General features: G+C 41.4%; 1 protein-coding gene across 1 annotated transcript in view; it reads right to left on the bottom strand.

Moving 5' to 3' along the window:
- The window catches only part of pip4p1a (phosphatidylinositol-4,5-bisphosphate 4-phosphatase 1a), a 30064-nt gene that overhangs the window by 8951 nt on the left and 874 nt on the right, over window positions 1–20239 (bottom strand). Inside the window, exons 2-6 of the mRNA XM_080441117.1 lie at window positions 16684–16877; window positions 14597–14703; window positions 10728–10833; window positions 8928–8980; window positions 2591–2681 (exon numbers count right to left, since the gene is read on the bottom strand). Of these exons, the coding sequence (XP_080297243.1) occupies window positions 2591–2681; window positions 8928–8980; window positions 10728–10833; window positions 14597–14703; window positions 16684–16877 (551 nt within the window). The remainder of the gene's footprint in view (window positions 1–2590; window positions 2682–8927; window positions 8981–10727; window positions 10834–14596; window positions 14704–16683; window positions 16878–20239) is intronic.

Genomic DNA, 20239 nt, shown 5'->3' with positions numbered 1-20239 from the left:
AATCTAAAATGACAGATGCTTTTAATGGGTCAATAAAAAACTGCTACACTAAGACACTAAGACATTAGCTGCTAAATGACATAGATTATCAACCATCTCCACGTTCTCTTCGCCACAAATGTTCTGGTTGTTGAGGTGTATTCACGATGGCCGTGAGTCGTGCGACACTATAATCATTTTTGATACGATGGGAGGTAATAATAATTTAATAATAATAATTTGGTCCCCACTACTCCTTGGGGCGCATTTACCCATCCACAGAACTACTAGGAGCAGCCACTCTACGGTGCCTGGGTAGCATCTAGGGCAGGGCTCTTCAACAGGGGGTCCGGGACCCCTAGGGGGTCTTCAGAGTTACTACAGGGGGTCCGCCAAATCTTTGTGATATGATTTTTTATTTTATTTTTTACATTAACCACTTGAACCCTAGTATCCCTTTTCTGAGGAGAACTTTAGCCAAAAATAATAGATCTAGCCAAATCTAGACTTTAGCCAAAAATGGCAGATCTACAAGCTCACAACGCCTCACGCTGCGAGGCGTTGTGGATTAACCCCTGATCTAGGGGTTAATCCATTAAGACCGGGAAAGTATCTGTGTCATTTTTTGTTCAATATTTTGTTCCAGGGACCCCCCAGAAGCAAAGATTTGAGTTAAAAATGTTGTTCAAAAAAATATATGTATTCAAAGATTTGCACAAATGTTCAAGATTTTTTTTTTGCAGATCTACAAGCTGAGTGCCGCGCTATGAGCTGGTATATCTGTATATCTATCTATATCGAACCTGGGCCTCTAGCTTCCCAGGCGGACTCACTAACCACTCAGCTACGGTACATTATGATACATGAGTGACACATCAGGAGTCCAGTTTGTTTTGCCACGCTTGCCAGAGAAACTTGCAGCTTTTACTATGAGAAACTGAAAATACTCAGACCAGAAGTCATCCTCGCCCCATTATAACCACATCGGGTGGTCTAGACTCCTCTACACACCCAGGTTTATATGGGGAAATCGGACCATCGAGGAGCATCTGTGCCGGATCGACAATTGTTTGTAGTTCTTGCCCGTATAGTCAGCCATTAGTGGGGTCTGATCACCTGCCTGAATAATATGCTGAATCAGCGGCAGAACTCATCAGGGGGGAGAGAGAGCTCGCTGTTTGACTATTCAGCAAGTCACAGCATGGGTGGAAGTGAACAACAAGCTCTACAGAGTACAGACTAGTATTTCACTCACATATTATATCACCTGAAAGTAGATTATGTGCGAACTGGAAAAATGAGTTGGACGGCGCGCACCCCGAGAGACAGGAGAGATAGGCCAGAGAGTGAGAGTGTGTGTGTGTGTGTGTGTGTGTGTGTGTGTGTGTGTGTGTGTGTGTGTGTGTGTGTGTGTGTGTGTGTGTGTGTGTGTGAGAGACAGACAGACAGACAGACAGACAGACAGACACACACACTTACATGCAGACACTTCATGGACACACTTATTTTAAGAAGCACACAGATTTCTGGTGAAAAACAACGTAATATTACAGACATCCTTTAATTTGTAATAATAGCTGATATCGTCTCTGTCGAGTGTAAACCTCATTATGTCCAAAACTGTTACTTTTCAGGATTCAAATTCAAAAGTAGCAAAAATAGCAGATCGACAAGCTCAAAACGCGTCGCTTCGAGACGCGTTTTGAGCTTGCAGATCCGCCATTTTTTATACTTTGATACAGTGTAGTATGATCAAGTAGGGCGTTCATTTCCCCCCAAAAAAACACAAAAAGTTAAAATATGGAGATAAGAGGTTTCTTTCCCGACAGCAATGATATAGCTCCTGTGGTGAGTGTTGGGCCCCAAATGATCTGGCTCGAATGTGGCACCACAAACATACTGGTCTATTGGCAGAGGGAAACAAGATTTTTTTTTTGCTGTTTTTCACACATTAAAAAAACGAACTAATTGGGGGGGGGGGGAAAGGGGGATAACGTTATTCATTCATATATTCGCTCAGTACTGTATGGTATATGGACAGTTATTTCCTCTCGTGCAAGGCGCAGAACAGCTCCATCAGCTGGCCGCCTGCAGTAGTCTGTGTGTGTGTGGTGTGTGCTTAGAGCAAGTTTTACCCTGACCTGATCAGGGTAAGATTTCTTTGGCTATTCAAAAATAGCAGATATACAAGCTCATAGCACGGCACCGAGTGCCACGCTATGAGCTTGTAGATCTGCTATTTTTGAAAAATGTGTGCAAATCTTTGAATATATATTTTTAAAAGCAAACATTTGTAACTCGAATCTTTGCTTCTGGGGGAGTCGCTGGATCAAAACATTTTGAGATGGGGGTCCGCGGCAGTACGTTTCTATATTAGTGGTGCTCCAACTTTTCCATGTCAAGGACCCCCCCCCCCCCAAGATGATATGCATTTGGCCACGGACCCCAATCTCAAAATATGTTGTTCCAGGGACCCCCCAGAAGCAAAGAGTTTAGATATATTATATATATTTCTATATTCATGTTTTATCACTGTGCAAGTACCCAAAGCAATAGAGCTTAAGTGTAAACGACAATAGCAGTGCAGTGAAGGTGAATCCTGTTCACTTACCATCAGCCCAGCGGTCGAGATGCTGAATAGCAAACATAGTAGAAAACACCACATGCTCCGCCTCCGTGGATACCTCTGACCAATGGAAGAACTGCGTGACAAAACAGCGAGAAGAAATGTGTGAAATGTCAAGCACCTCAAAAAGGTTGGCGACAGGTGAGTAGGACAAAGAGTACATTATGTTCAGAAGGGGATCTCTGATAATGACATCAAATAAACTGTACTTCAAAGTACTTTTTCCACGTCTTTCTAAATAAAGTACTTCAATCAATCAATCACACCCGCCTGTCTGTCCTGATGAGGGTCAAAACGTTGAATAAAAGAGCCAAATTTGTTGCAAGTTCCAGACAGTGTGCAGGTCCTTTTTCTTTGACGTCATTATCAGAGATCCCCTTCTGAAGCGATGAACTTCAAAATAAAAAAGAGTTTGTTTGAGTGACCAGGGATCTAGGAACATCACACAACATACATGTGGCCTTATTCCATGTCAAATATTTGACCAATGGAGTTTTTTGCTTGGTTTGGTCAAGTGGTCCTCCATCCAGAAAAAGGTTTGAGAACCGCAGGAATATGGAATTCTAAATGAGGGCATATACTGTAGAACAGTGGTTCTCAAACTTTTTCATGTCAAGGACCCCCAAAATGACATGTTTTGGCTGCGGACCCCCATCTCAAAATATTTTGTTCCAGGGACCACCAGAGGCAAAGATTTGAGTTACAAATGTTCGCTTAAAAATATATATATATATATATTCAAAGGTTTGCACAAATGTTCACGATTTAAAAAAAAATAGCAGATCTACAAGCTCATAGCGCGGCACTCGGTGCCGCGCTATGAGCTTGTAGATCTGCTATTTTTTAATAGCCAAAGTATAAAAGGTTAAGACTTATTGTGATGCTATATTAACACATTTAGCTGGGGACCCCCTGGAACCCCCCCAAGGACCCCTGGGGGTCCCCGGACCCCACTTTGAGAACCAAAGTAGATAGAGCTAAGAAAAAAGTACTATGAAGCTCCTTTAGAGACCATTTCTGAGGGAGAAAATAGTTTTTTTTTAAAGATTGTATTATGGTATGTACTATATGCAACAATTATTATCCCTCACACCCCAGCAACACAAACCCCTATTAAAAAACAAGCTGTGTGACAGCGTAAACTCCTACTGAAATGCCAAAAGCAGCTTATCGCGACGTGATCGATCCACGAGCTAACGCTAATGAAGAAGGAATGTGATCCATAGCATAAGTCAAAGAAAATCCTATGCTTAAAAATAGTAATGCACAATCCCAGGGATAAAAATACATCATGTTATGAAGCAGAGTAAAAAACACACATCATCAACCGGATTGCAGGGAAAACTGTTACCAAAGCATAGTGCCTATCAGTGGTGTAAAGTAACTAAGTACATTTACTCAAGTACTGTACTTAAGTACAATTTTGAGGTACTTTTAACGTTACTGGAGTATTTACAATTTTCAATACTTTTACTTCTACTCCACTACATCTCAGAGGCAAATATTGTACTATTACTCCACTACAAGTTTTTGAAAACTTTAGTTACTAGTTACTTTGTAGATATAAATGATTATTAACCATGCCAGCCCTATTTTATACATAGGCTATTTGAAAATAGCCGATCTACAAGCTCACAACGCGTCGCATTGTGAGCTCGTAGATCTGCCATTTTCAAACATTTTAGTACTTAGTATTTCTACATTGCAGTATTGATACTTTTACTTAAGTAAAACATTTGAGTACGTTTTCCACCAGTGGTGCCTATAGTCTCACATGACTGTAACTGAGTTTATTCATTTTGATATTTGGACAAGAATGCAACCTATGAATACGATACAATTGAGATACCAGTGTGCGGATTCGATTATTATTATTATTATTACTTTTTACTGTTTTTGTTTATCCAGCACCTGGATGCATGCATTAATGTATATGTTTACTCATTGAGAGCCTCCTCCATTATCAAATAAAGTTGGCCTTAAGTTTGAGGCTCGAGTTTTTCTCAGCTTGAGGTTTATTAGCTACAGCAGGGGTCTTCAACAGGGGGTCAAGAACCCCTGGGGGGTCCTTAGAGCTACTATAGGGGGTCCGCCAAATCTTTGAGAGATAGGTATTTTTTTTACATTAACCACTTATACCCTAGAATATTTTTTTTGAGGGTAACATTAGCCGAAAATAGCAGATATACAAGATCACAACGCCGTCGTGAGCTTGTAGATCGGCTATTTTCGGCAAAGAGGTATAGATGGAAGGGAAGAAAAAAAAAGAAAAAGTTTAATCTGAAACACAATTTAATACAATAGGGTCCCTGCTACATCTCTCTCTCAGCTAGGGGGTCCTTGGCCTGAAAAACATTGAAGACCCCTGAGCTACAGTATTAAGGAGAGGTTTTGGACCCGACAGCGCCCAAGTTGACCTCACAGTTACAACGTCTAAGAATAAAAAACTGTTAGGGGCATTCACCATTCACACATCGTGCCCTTTGTCTCTGGAATGCTCTCCCTCCAATTGTTAGAGAAGCTGAATCTTTGGGCATTTTAAAATCTAGATTTAAGCCTAGTTTTGAAAATGCCCCGCATCTTTTTTCCTTGCGCTACGGTTCACCCAAAGCTTTAAACCCCCTTTTTTTTTTCTTTTTTTTTTTTTTAAAGAAAATGTGGATTTTTATTTACAAACTGCAAAGTAGGTACAAAAATAAGAAACAAAAGTCTTAACGCTTTGGCTACAGATCCATCAAACCTCTAGTAGCTACACAGTGATACTTGTATAGATGCTTGAACAACTGCAACGTAAGTTTTCAAAAACAAAATCAGGACAACAGTAACACAAGGACATTTTTCCTGAGGAGCGCATCTTTTTAAACAGCCAGCGAAAGATTCCAGGGATGATCTTGAATTGAGGGAGGTTTTTAGATTAGCAGTCATATCCGGCGCTGTGGGATCCTCCCGAAGAACGATGACCTTTAATAATTATCCCTGCCGCCACCCGCCGTAGCCACCGCACAAAGTATAAAATAATGGTTATAGCTAAAAATCTAAAATGACACAGTAGCCTATGCGTTCCCGTTCTTAATGGGGTTAATAATTGTATTATTGTGTCCACCTCTTCTTACCTTGTGGTGCTAATAATACTTTGTGGTAAATCTTTTGTGACTTGCATATTTTACAGTTGCGCACTGCCGCGTATTGATGGTTTGATCATACGTACGCAGGCACATTTACACCGTGTATTCTTTGCTCATCGTGTTTTGTGTTGTATGGTTTTGTTGTGAAGTGTACAGAGACCCCTTGGGGTGATGTTGCACTAGAAATAAATAAAAAAACTGGGAAAGAAAACTGAACAATTTATGTTATTCAGATAGACATATTCTGTTTGTACACAAATCCCAAGAATGTGTATTTACCATGCAATTTCAGACAGAAGCTAGGTGTGAGGTTTCCCTGGTGTCCTAGTTACTTTTGTTGTTGCACTAAATTGTTTTTCTTTGTTTTCCACTCCGTTTAGGTGACAATTTAGCCCTGCCGTTTGTTGACTGTTCGTGCATTTACTTGATCTCGCACCATTTGTAAGTCACTCTGGATAAGAGCTTCAGCTAAATGCATAAATTGTAAACTGAATTCAACCTGGAGCCTTTTTTCCTCCTGTGTGTTCTCTTCAGCCCCTCTCAGGTTCCCTTACTGTCTAACTCTGTATAAGCAGACTGCCAAGGAAAGTGAACTGCCTGTTGCCCTTTAGAAGAAAACAAAATGTGTGATAAAAAGAAAGCGTAGCCTACTCGCTGACTAGTTCAATTTCCATTAGAGGGAGCGGATACATACCTAGCGGGTGTGTGTGCATGTTGGTTGAGGACGCACGCACACGTGAGTGTGCATCCCAGTGTTGATTTTGACAGCAAATGATTTTGATTTAGTTTTAAGTCAAAAGTCTTTTGAATAAAATTCCATTTAGTTTTAGTACTTCAATCAATCAAACCCGCCTTTCTGTCCTGATGAATATCATAAGATTATAGTCGACTAAAATGTATTTTGGCGGTGCCTTGATGGCGTCGTAATGGCCGATTTTACACTTGGTCGCATGCTGAAAATAGCAGATCTACAAGGTCACAACGTGTCCGGGGGGAGGGCCAACTGTTGCCATAGGATAGGTAGGGACCATGCCCGGGCGTGAGGCACCTTCCTGGGGGGGCGTCCCCGTGCCGTGCGGGGGCCTATGATCCTGGAGCTTTTTGAAAAAGTTGAAAATCGTGAGCTTGTAGATCTGCAATTTTCAGAGCGCAACACCCGAGCGCAACCAAACATAAGATGACTTGTCTTAGTTCTACCGGATCTCTTCTCCACTAGTCCCTCCCTAACATTTTACTCTAGTTTTTTTATTTGTTGACGAATTAATTGTTAATATATTTAGCCTTAGTTTTTAGTTGACAAAATCAACACTGTATCCACAACAATTCCACACAATTATTCAAGTTTTTTAAATTCGCTTTTTACCGAATTTTACCGCTTTTTATTCTCCCCAATGCAGTCGTTACGTCAATTGATTCCTCTCCACACACATTTCTGTGTGTCGTCACTGCTGTTGTATGTAGCCCACCGACTCACCTGCCATAAGGAGCCCCCACCGGGAGGACTCCAACACTCACCCGCTGACAGGTGCCGTCCCCCAGCCCCCAGTAGGAGTGCATGTAGTGACAAAAATCAACCTCCCCAACCGGCTTCCCTCCCCCGAACACGGGCCAATTGTGTTCGTATAGACGCTCGACAAAGCCGGATGGACCGCGGTGGATTCTAACCCCCCGGACCCCGCTGCGGTGGCCAGCTCTACTTTACCGCTACGCCACCCGAGCACCCGCAATTATTACTTGATCGCAATTACTTGAGCTACTCGCATAATCATTAGAATAATTTCCATTCATCTGTATATCTTATGTTTCCATCATTTCCACATTGTTGTCCACACTCACAGCAACACATTTCAAAACTTTAACCTGTGAAAATAGCTGATCTACAAGCTCACAACGCGTCTCGTTCTATCTACTCGTTCTATCTACTATCTTCGCAATTTTGACTAGTGTAAACCGTTGGTTCTCAAAGTGGGGTCCGGGGACCCCCAGGGGTCCTTGGGGGGGTTCCAGGGGGTCCCCAGCAAAATGTGCTAATATAGCATCACAATGATTTTAACCACTGTAAGCTTTTTTTTCTTTTATAGCACGGCACTCTGTGCCGCGCTATGAGCTTGTATATCTGCTTTTTTTTTTATCGTGAAAATGTGTGCAAATCATTGAATATAATATATTTTTAAAGCGAACGTTTGTAACTCAAATCTTTGCTTCTGGGGGTCCCTGGAACAAAATATTTTGACATGGGGGTCCGCGGCCAAATACACATCATTTTGGGGGTCCTTGACATGAAAAGGTTTGAGAAACACTGGTGTAAACCAGTCAGTCAAGTAATGTGTTTTTTTGGCATATTTCAGTAACAGGCTTTGTACATTTGTACGCTCTGTGGCGCAAGTTTTGTTCACAAAAAAAAAAGCCTAAAAGGCATTATGCAGAATTATAATTATTATTTATCTGATCCAGTGTTTAATGCCAAGAAACGCAATAAAATTCATTCATCACAATTATTTGTGTGAAATGTCACGATCGTGACCTAGTTGGGTTGTGGATACACAGAGCCTGCACCAGAGCTTGAAAGTCGTTGCTGTCGGGCAGAAACCTCGTCGTAATTTGTAATGTTTTTGCATAAATGAATGTCCTACTTAACTCTTAATTATCCTACTTAATAGTGTCACACAAAAGCAGCAAAAATAGCCGATCTACAAGCTCACAACGCGTCGCGAATGAGATGGGTCTGCGGCCAAATACATATAATTTTGGGGGTCCTTTGACATGAGAAAAGTTTGAGAACCACTGATATTATAGCAGCATGAGTTAAAAAAAAAAAAAAACACTGACATTTGTAGAATCCCTAGAAACAAAGATTTGAGTTAAAAATCTTTGCTCTAAAAAATATATATATTCAAAGATTTGCCCCCAAAAATACGATTTTTCTAAAACATTGCAGATCTACGGCACTCGGTGCTGCGCTATGAGCTTGTAGATCTGCTATTTTTGAATAGCCAAAGAAATCTAAAAATTGAATGGTATTGGACATACAAGGTTTCCAACCCCGACAACAACAAAGTGCGATACTACATGTAGCTCTCAAGAACTGGAAATCTTTTAGTACCGAACAACCTTGCTGTCGGCAAAAACAAAAAACGGAACAATACAGGCCTTTAGCGATGGTGGTGGTGGTATAGCAAATGGATTTAGCTACTTACACTTTCCTGCAGTGTGGGCATCTGGCCAGCGTCCTGTCTGTAAACTCTGTCCACTGGAAAGGAGACAAGGCAACAACAAGAGGTGAGCTTTGATGATACTAGTACTGCTGGAAGTCATTTGATCAGGAAGATACAGGGAGCGGAACATCCACACATCACCGCCCCTCTCTGAAGTCTTTTCTCACACTTCTTCCATTTGAATTGAACCCACACTGAAGTTTGATGTATGTCCAGAACCCGATTTCAAAGACCACATCACCCCAGTCCTCCACAGTGGGGTAAAGTAACCAAGATTTAGTCAAGTACTGTACTTAACCCATTAAGGCCTGAGGTTCCGATTCTACAAAATGTCTTCTAAATCTTAAAGGATGACTTCACCGCTTTTCAACCTATCTTCATATAATTGGTCCTCACTAATACTCATGATAAAATGGTAACATTTTTTTCTACTCGGTCTGTGTCTCAGAGGAGGGCTGTGGACAGTTCAGAGTCCCGTCTACCAGTGACATCATCAATGGGGAATCCAAGCTAATAGAAACTGCAGGCTTTCTATTCCTGGAAAGTTGCAATGCAATAAAAGAAGCCATTGTTCTCGTGTTAATAAAAATCTAAATAAAAAATTTGAAATCTTGTTGGAAAAAAAAATCCTGCCTAACGATGATGTCACTGGTAGACGGTTTCTGGACTGTCCATAGTCCTCCTATGAGACACAGGCCGAGTAGAAAAAAATGGTAGCATTTTATCATGAGTATTAGTGAGGACCAATTATATGAAGATAGGTTGAAAAGCGGTGAAGTCGTCCTTTAACTGTTTTTTGAAAAAAAATTATGTTACTATGTCAGAGGTTTTCATGTCAAGGACCCCCAAAATGTATATGTATATGTATTTGGCCACGGACCCCCATCTGAAAAGATTTTGTTCCAGGGACCCCCCCAGACCCCAGAAGCAAAGATTTGAGTTACAAATGTTCGCTTGAAAAAAAGATATATTCAAAGATTTTCCCACATTTTGACGATTTCTCAAAAATAGCAGATCTACAAGCTCATAGCGCGGCACTCGGTGCCGCGCTATGAGCTTGTATATCTGCTATTTTTGAACAGCCAAAGTGTAAAATAATGCTTTTTAGCTCAAATCTAAAAATGACACAGATGCTTCTCCCCAGTCTTAATGGGTTAAGTACAATTCTGAGGTATTTTTTACTTTACTGGAGTATTTCCCATTTTCATTACTTTTACTCCACTACATCTCAGAGGCAAATATTGTACTTTTACTACAATACAATTATTTGAAAACTTTAGTTACTAGTTACTTTGTAGATTTTTATTATTATTACAAAACATTAATTAATCACTTCAGCCGTAATTACATTTTGGCCATTTGAAAATAGCCGATCTACAAGCTCACAATGCGTTGCATCGCAACGCATTGTGAGCTTGTAGATCTGCTATTTTCAAATGATTTTTATATCATTTTCAGATGGGGTACCGCGTGGCCCAAATACATATCATTTTGGGGGTCCTTGGCACGAAAATGTTTGAGAACTACTCATTTAGAAGGCATTTGTAGAATCAGCCTCAGGTCTTAATGCTTTAAGTTTCAGAATCTGACCTACGAAAAATAGTTTGATTGCTATAATGAATTGTGTTCCACATCATGGGTCTTGTTCAAAAAAGGTTTGTCTGTATGTATGGAATGTTTAAAATAAGATATCATCATCATCACAGAGAGAGAGAAAGCGTTTCCATGGTGAGAGAGAAAGCGTTTCCATGGTGAGAGAGAGAGAGAAAAGGAGCTCCTTACCAGGAAAGTGTTGCTGCAGTGTCCACAGGATACTCTGGCCCCGGCGGGCTGGGGGTCAGGACTGGCAGGACCTGGGTGCACTGGACCCAAGTTAATTATCCTCTTACTAGAAAGACACAAGAACACACACACACACACCTGTCAATATGTCTTGGTTTGCATTTACGTATATCGTCACGGTCGGGTGGAAACCTTGTATGTCAAAAACTGTTTAGTCACAAGCTCTTGTTAATACTTAACACATTGCCTGCCAAAAACGTTTATATACGCTTTTCCCTTCGTCACAAAGAACCAGGAGATAACATTTTCCAAAAGGTTGCTGCTCCATTCACTTCAATGTTAAAAAATAAACAGACAAAAAAATAAAAAAGTAAATGAAAAGTACTAGCTTAGAAAAGACTGGCAGTCTGTGAGGGTAAAAAGAAAAAAACTCTGGCAGTTTAAGAGTTAAGGGATAGTTCACCCCCAAAATGACTTTTTCTCTATCAATTTACACACCCCATGAAGCCTTGAATTCATGGAGTTTTTTTTGTTTTTGCCGCAATCCTAAGCCAATAATTTGATGACCGGCGGAGACTCAAAGAGTCTCCATTGTGTCTCCTACGGGAACTCCGCCGGTCATCAGATTATTGGCTTAGGATTGCGACAAAAACTACAAAAATCTCCATGAATTCAAGGCTTCATGGGGTATGTAATTGATAGAAAATAAGTAATATTTTGGGTGAACTATCCCTTTAAATACTTATACAATCCACAGACACACTTAACCACTTTCACTTAAAAAGAATCACTTCACTTTCACTTCAAAGATACACCAAAGAAATCGCTCATCTAAAAGGCTCGTGATGCAACAAGTTGTGAGCTTGCGTTATTCTTTGCATGACGAAGTTGTGCATTAATTTTACGAATTTAACGAAGCTCACAATGCCGTTGTGAGCTTGTCAAAGTTGAGAACCACTGGGTTAACCCATTAAGATCTGAAGCCGATTCTACAAAATAATGTCTTATAAATCCCAACAGTTTTCTAAAAAGCGTATGTTTCTATATCAGTGGTTCTCAAACTTTTTCATAATTGCCAAGGACCCCCAAAATTATATGCATTTGGCCGCGCGGACCCCCATCTCAAAAAAAATTGTTCCAGGGACCCCCCAGAAGCAAAGATTTGAGTTACAAACGTTCGGTTTAAAAAAATATATATTTTCAAAGATTTGCACACATTTTCTCGATTTTTCAAAAATAGCAGATCTACAAGCTTGTAGCGCGGCACTCGCTAGCCACGCTATGAGCTTGTATATCTGCTATTTTTGAATAGCCAAAGGGTAAAATAATGCTTTTTAGCTAAAATCTAAAAATGACATGGATGCGTTCCAGGTCTTAATGGATTAAAGCTTTACACCGTGTGAAGGTTTCCATTCCAAAACACTACAGGCACTGTAAACGTTTCTGTCAGGGGAAACCGACTGAGATGCTGAGAAGACGGACAGTACAGAAGCACGATGGCACAGCAGGGGGGCTAGCGGTGATACGGCAGATAGACAGCTGTCACTTGTGCCTGTTTGTTACAGATGTTTTGATCTTAAAATCACGTGAATGGAATGACAATGCTCGACCACAAACAAACTGCAGCTAGTTATGATTCCTCACATATTATCTCCTCTGCCTGAGGCACAAAATGCTAATGTTTTTTAAATAATTAATTTTCGTAAAAGATGATTGTAGTCACAAATCATTTTAGTTTATATAAAGTAAATTAAGGATGCCCTTAATATGAAGTAAAATAATACAATCCTTGTTTATTTTGTTCTAATGAGGATATTCTATGCTTGCTTATATTTGACATATGCCATCCCTAACAAAACAATAAAACACGAAAAAGCCATATTATACCATTTTCATTAGAGATAAAAGTCTGACTGCGTTTCTCTCTTTTAAGAGGTTTTATGTGTACTTCAATGCACACTATAAAATAAGCAAATGTCGGAATAAGATCTGGAAGTTTACCTAGAGTTTTGGCGCACTCTCGTCAATGTTTCATATTATTATCTGTGTGCTTTTAGTTGCGTAGGTCAACGTTTGCTGGTCGTTGATTTACAGTTTAAATGTGTAGATACATGGATTCTGCCAGACAGATACGATTTGTAATTTACATCTGCACAAACCCACACTGATCCCTGAGCACACATCCATCTAGGTTCTAGGAGGTCCTCGCAGCAGTAATTTTATTTGGCAAATATGAATTTTGCTAATGAACTGGGTTTCACACTGAGCAACGCTTCTCGCCGTGCCAGGAAATCTTACATCATCTTCTCTATGCAAAATCATAATAGTCTGTGATTAATAACGCTGTGACTTATGACACGTTGTATTTAGATGTGAGAGGGTGTCAGACTCAAGTATTTTCAAAGTATTTTCAAAGTCTCCTAGTGTATGGTAGATGTGAGAGAGGGTGACAGACTTTAGTGTTTTTCAAAGTCTTTCTCAAAGTATTCTCGCGTATGGTAGGCATCAGGCATAAACAAGAAATCTTATTTCTTTCCAATTATATTAGGCTCCAGCACAGTCTGTTGCACTGTTCAGCTGTCAAAGTCTTGCCTTTGTTAATGACCAATTCTGGTCTAGTGTCTTTTGCAATAAAAATCACAAAACGCTTTAACATCTAATTGGGCAGTCGATTTGCTGAGAGTGTTGTTGCCTTTGGCCTTGCTTTGGCAAAAATTCTTGACGGACTTAGCCTTAAAACTTTTCTGTGTCACAAGTTAGAGTTTGCAAATCGTCTCGTCAATAAACTTGTTTTCGTTTTTGCACTGGAAAGCTAAAATGTTTGCCAGACAATTGATTTCAAACTGAATGGAACATCATGGACTTTTGTTTACCTACGTCCATTACCATTATCCTGCTGTGTGCCACTCACATAAAAAAAGCTTTTGCGGTGGACTAACACAATGCAATGTGCAAGGCAGTTGCAGACTAATTGGCTCGTGGACTTGCTGATTGCTGATTGAATTTTAAATGTGACATTTAAATATGAAACTGTACTCTCTGTACAAATGAGCCACCTGTACTGGGTACAGACACTGTAACCATAGTCTCTCGAGACATAGTGGGCTGGCTTGAGAGACTACCGTTGTCATTCACGATACATTAAATTACATTTTACTTTTCCCATACAGTACTGAAGTAAAACACAGTGTCTGTGTTAATGAAGCCGTTATTTCTTCATGCAACACTTGGAACGTGTTCTAATCGCAATTCAGGGCAGAGCCTTAATTGCGGCACATATTTGTCTTACTTAAATGCACACACACACACACACCAAGCTCACTCACATGCTTGGGGGAAAAAAAACATCTATTTCCTATAAACAAGGTTCCCACAAATTTTTAACAATGACTTTTCAAAACTTTTCCATAGCTTTTCCAAGTATTTTACATAATTTCCGGGCCTATAGCAACCATATGGTGCAATAAAGAGGCTCTTACCACCATTGTTCTATCAATGCACCAAGACAAAGTCAGGCGAAGGTATCACGTGACAAAAAGAACAGATCTACAAGCTGCTCACAACGTATCACACGGTGCAATGTGTTGTTAGCTTGAAGATTATTTTCGTCATGTGACGTTAGGCTGCACTCACATGTTACCATGTTACATTTTTCATGTAATGTCAGACAAAAACAGTATATATCCTAAAGTTTTTCCAAAACATTGGAGTAATTCCAAACCTTTTCCAGGCCTGGAAAAATGTTTTTTTTTTCAATTTCAAAATATTTCCAGGAATTTCATGACCGTGGGAACCCTGTATAAAACATTTAGATTGGATGGCTCATTTACACACACACACACACACACACAGACACACACTCCTCTCACCAGTACGGCCTGGGACAGGCGATCCTCTGGGATGTCACTTTGCAGATGAGCAGACAGTTACAGGGACAGCGCACGTATTTCTTCCCTGCCGGAGCATTCTTAATGGGCTGCAGACAGAAGAGGGAGCCAGAGGCACATGGCAGAGAGGATAGAGCATAGAGAGAGAGGGAGAGAGAGAGAGGTAGAAGATGAGAGCCCCGCTATATCACGAGCTGAAGGAGATAACAAGGCAATTACTCTGGCCAGATGAGAATTAAAACAATAATACAGAGAGGTGGGGGGCCAGATTCAGTGATATATTGGAATGGTCTCTACGCTTTGCATTTGCAGGCACGGGGCCAAAGCATTATATAGCACGCTGATTGTGTTCCTAACTCTGTGTTAAGGCATGCTTAACCCATTAATACCTGGAACGCATCTGTGTCACTTTTAGATTTCTTTAGGCTATTCAAAAATAGCAGATATACAAGCTCATAGCGCGGCACCGAGTGCCGCGCTACGAGCTTGTAGATCTGCTATTTTTGAAAAATCGTGATCTTTTTTTTTTTTTTTTTTTTCTCCGAAAAACTGTTAGGATTTAGAAAATGTTTAGAAGCGGCCTCAGGTCTTAATGGGTTAACAGGAGTGGGGGATTGCATTTTTCTACAATTCAATTCAAATGGCTTTGAGGAATAATGACATGGTTTTTTTAACCACTTAAGCCCTATATACTTTGCTGTACAACAAATGGTGAGAATAGCTGATGATCTACAAGTCGTGACGTGATGCGTTGTGAGCTTGTAGATCAGCAGAGTTGATGTGAACCAGTAGGTTTGCTGCTATTTTAACCTACTGGCTGCACCTGCCAGTGAGCAGCCCCCACCATGACAACACACAGAAATGTGTATGGGAGGAATTCTTTGGCATAATGACTAAACTTGGGGAGAAAAGGGGGTAAAAAGCTAAAAGAAGGTAAAAACAAAGGCATGGATTTCAAATGAAATATGAGCCAAGTCCTGATGCATAGCTTGCAGCACATTGGTGTGGAAGGAAGGGGGTGCAGGAGAGAATAGACATATATATAAATATAGGATTTAACTAATAGTGATACTTGAAAATAACATGAATATAAAAGGTTCTTGTTATATACTAGGTATACCGGCATAGTGTGTATTTTTAAGATAAAAGGTCACTTTTTTTAACACTTCAAATATGTCTCCAACGTGTGTTGAAAGGCTCACATTTTCACACGATGAAGCTGATAATATTTAAGTATCTGTTCTTATGGTTGAGTTTATGACCCACCACACTTGATCTCTTCCCATAAGATACTGGTCACCCGTTTGTGTGCCGTTTTATCATGCACAGTGAGCATAAAACACCATCACTACCTAACACTTAATTACTGGTCATATCTGAAACGGGGACTTCGCTTCCATTTTCCCCCTACGTTTCACTCCAATATGTCCAACAACCGTGTCTAATAACTCCCGGTCCAATCTTTGGCTACATCGATAGCAGGTTACTAGGTGTGCAGTTTGTGAATGAATCCACACAAACAACAACAGGTGGCCGAGCCTCAAAATACATGAACAATCTGGATGGCATCGTCACCGAATTCAAACGACTCGCCAGTTGATGGTGTACTTATGGAGGAGACATTACAGATATAGACAGTGGTGGAAAAAGTACTCAATTTTTTTACTAAAGTAAAAGTATCGATACTACAATAAAGAAATACTCTGTTACATTGAATTATACTTTGTTGCGAAATAGCTGATCTACAAGCTCACGTGCTGCGCCAGCCATGCATTGTGAGCGTGTTGTACACCGTCCGGCCCGCAGTTAAGTATATAAATGGGGCTTAAGGCTTGTACTGCTTACGACTGGTTGCTAGCTTGTAAATACAGGTGACCTGGTGTAAAAATGGAAATTCCTTGGATGTTAACTTCTCAATGTAAAGCTCAGTGTGTGTGTGTGTGTGTGTGTGTGTGTGTGTGTGTGTGTGTGTGTGTGTGTGTGTGTGTGTGTGTGTGTGTGTGTGTGTGTGTGTGTGTGTGTGTGTGTGTGTGTGTGTGTTCAGACCCAGGTGGGCTCCTCCTCCTTACCGTGGCCTCATTGCAGACGCCACACTTGACCACGTGCTGGTGGATCTTGCCCTCCACGGAGATCAGGCTCTGACACACCCTACAGCTGATGACGGGGGCACTGCCGCTCTCTGGGGACGTCAGGGGGGAGTAGGGCGGGGGGTCCTCCCCGAGGAGCACCGAGGGCTGGGTGGGGCTGGGAAACGGAGGAAAGCCTGGGGGGCGAAGGAAACATGAAGCAGTGGTTATGAAACTTTTTCATATCAAGGACTCCCCCACCCACATAAATGGTGTTGGAACAACAGATGTTCAGGAGGCGGGGACACACACGTTTACCCCATCCACTCACCAATCTACCTGGCACTATTTATACCGTGCCCATACCACCCAGAAGCCTCTATGCTTTTCCTATCCCTCAACCACCCCTTCTCCTCCAAAGCACCTACTACTTTTCTCTTTCTTTCTCTTCTCTCTCGATCACTCTCTCCCTTGCTCCTTTCACAGGTTCCTGCAGGGGGGTAACAGTCCATGTGTCAGGGGGGTAACAGTCCATGTGTCAGGGGGGTAACAGTCCATGTGTGCCGTGTTGACTACGCTAACAACCTCCTCCCCAAAGACTCCAGGGTCGGCGACCCTCCCCGAGAACCCTCCTCTCCCTTAAACTTCCATAAAGGTGTGTTTCTTCGCATAGAGAATATGTATTTGGCCACGGAACCCCATCTGAAGATATTTTGTGCCAGGGACAAGGAACGGCCTTTTCCTGTGTTGTTGAAGCGCAAGGGGGCGGGTGGGGAGAGAGTCAGCACGCTGAAGTCAAGGCACAGACTACTGTGTTGTTGATGGACAACGGATGCACGCTTATGAGAAACAACAAAAATAAAACCTGTCAAAACAGTTGCGTGCATTAGTGCAAGATGAGGATAAAGGAAACATTCAACTACTGTGCCAGATAATCCCCACACCAGTAAAAAAAGAAAAACGTTTCACTCATTATTCAGTCCGACTTCACTGTAGCCTATAGTAGCCTTTTCATAAATGATATTTGTACTTAGGCTGTCCTGAAAGTTTATAATATTTAGAGAAATTTAAAGTTTCAAATACAAAAGTAGTAGTAGTACTTGTGAATTAGCAAACTGGACATTTAGACCGAATGTTTCCTTTATCCTCATTTTGCACTAATGCACGCAACTGTTTTGCCAGGTTTTATTTTTGTTGTTTCTCATAAGCGTGCATCCGTTGTCCGTCAACAACAAAGCCGTCTGTGCCTTGACTTCAGTGCGCTGACTCTCTCCCCACCCGCCCCCCTTGCGCTTCAACAACACAGGAAAAGGCCGTTCGCGCCAGGGACACCCAAACAAGATTTGTGTATTTTTTTAGACAGCAGATCAACACGCCGCAAGCTTGTAGATTGGCTATTTTCAAACAGCCGTGGTTAAACTGATTTTGACACTTTAATACAGATTTGGGGAACCGGCCAGACCCCACTTTGAGAACCACTGACATGAAGTTATCATCATCAGACTCGGTGGGTCAACCATCAATGGAATTCTTCAGGGGAAGAAGGGACTGGGGAGTCCAAGTCACGAGAGCTGGCATGGCGCACCGGGCTGTGAAGGGGTTAACCCCCCCCCATGACAGAGTAGCCTGTTAAGTTGTGGATTAACAAGAAAATGAGATTTGGTCTTGAGTTCAGCTGAAAGGAGCTTTATAATAAAACACCGCTGGAATGCAGAGAGAGAGAGGCCGTTTAAGTGGAAGTGTGCGTGCGTGTGTGTGCCAGTGTTGCCATGTCCGCTCATTATAAGCGACTTTGAGCTTGTTGTTCAGTGAAGTCGCTTATAAATATTGGTAGTTGAGGGTTGCAGTTTTTTGGGGGCTTGTGTCTAAGGTGTAGTTGCTTTATTTGGGCTTGCTTCCAAATGTTGTTAAAACAAGCGACTCTCAAACATTTTCATGTCAAGGACCCCCAAATTAATAATATGTATTTGTCCACAGACACCGACCCATCTGTATTTTTTGGGGCCAGGGAGTCAGGGACTAACATACAACATTTGTGTTTTTAAAATGTTTTAGAAATATTTCAAATATTCAACATGTAGATCAGCTATTTTCAAATAGCTGATCGATAGCGGTGTATGTGTGTTGATCATGTGGCCTAATCGCTTCTTTTGGGCTTGTTACTCTTGCGAAATCTTGCATGTAGAGTGTCTGTGTGTGACAGAGATAGAGAGAGGGCCAGTGGTGGTCAGTGCCAGCCAGTGTTGCCATGTCCGCTTATTATAAGCGACTTTGGGCATCCTTTTATGTAAAGTTGCTTGTAAATATTGGTAGTTGCGGGTTGCGGTTATTTGGGATTGTTTCTACAGTGTAGTTGCTTATTTTGGACTTGAACTTCAAAAAAAATGTGTTATTATTTAAACCAGTGGTTCTCAAACATTTTCCTGTCATGGCCCTGGCCCCAAATTAATATTCTATTTGTCCCTAATCCCCATCTGAATGTGATTTGATTTCAAGATTTTTTGGAAAAAGCAGATCTACAAGCTCACAACGTGTCGCATCGTGACGCGTTGTGAGCTTGTAGATCGGCTATTTTCAAATATATAGGTTTAAAGTGCTTCTTTTGGGCTTGTTTTCATAGACCCGGTTGCATGTTTCTCTTGCAAAACCTGGCAACACTGGTGGTGGTCAGTGCAGTGACTATGTGGGATTGGGAACAGAAGAATATTAGATAACGGAGTCCCTACATTCCATCCCTGTGTGAACAAACAATGTCCAGCAGCTAAAATAGGACCCATTTACAATAAACACTTCTGTAACAGTCAATTAGGAGCAGCACCTCCTCTGCCTCCTCATGCCTTTCCCATTAATTTATTTTAAGCTGCACTAAGTCCCTCCCCCACCCACCGATTGGCCGCAGCGCTATCTTGCAGCAGTCCCAGGGAGCCTCCCCATTGGCCGTATCGATTGCCAACCAAATCAGATGTTTTCCCTTTGCCAGTCAAATGGTAGAGTACAGTAACAGTTGGCTAGCCTGCCTTAGCTGACAGACAGTGGGTGCAGCAAGCAAGTGTTATTGTTGTCTGCTACTGTACCTACAAGTAAAATGCATGCAACCTCTTGCAAAAACTACACAATAAACGGTGATCATGGGTGCATAATGTGTATTGCAAACTGTCAGGCATGGCAGAGCTGTCAGACCAGCCTGCTTGCAGCCAGGCTCTCTCTACTATAGTGACAGTGCCCCCACTTAACTGAATGGTTAGCATAGTAGCCAATGTAGCATAGCATAGCTGCATTTACTTATGATGGGGGGGGGGCATTGCTAACTAGCACAGACTACCCAGCCAGCAAGCAAACAAACATGTTCACAACACAACCCAACCCCAACAACAGGACTTCTCAGGAGCTACAACTCTGTAATAACCCAACATCAACAACATCTGCAGGCCTGCTGTGCTGCTGTCACTGTCACCTAACTACCTGTGTACCTACTACTGCTGCTAAGCTAAAAGGCTAATGCCAAGTCAGTTATTGTCACTGTCTGTCACCTGCCTACCTACTACTACTGCTGCTAAGC

The sequence above is a fragment of the Gymnoscopelus braueri genome (assembly GCF_963280865.1).
Source record: "Gymnoscopelus braueri genome assembly, chromosome: 10".
In the NCBI taxonomy this organism is placed as follows: Eukaryota; Metazoa; Chordata; class Actinopteri; order Myctophiformes; family Myctophidae; genus Gymnoscopelus; species Gymnoscopelus braueri.
Note: the sequence above shows the minus strand (reverse complement) of the source record. Positions and strands in the feature narration are given on the sequence as shown.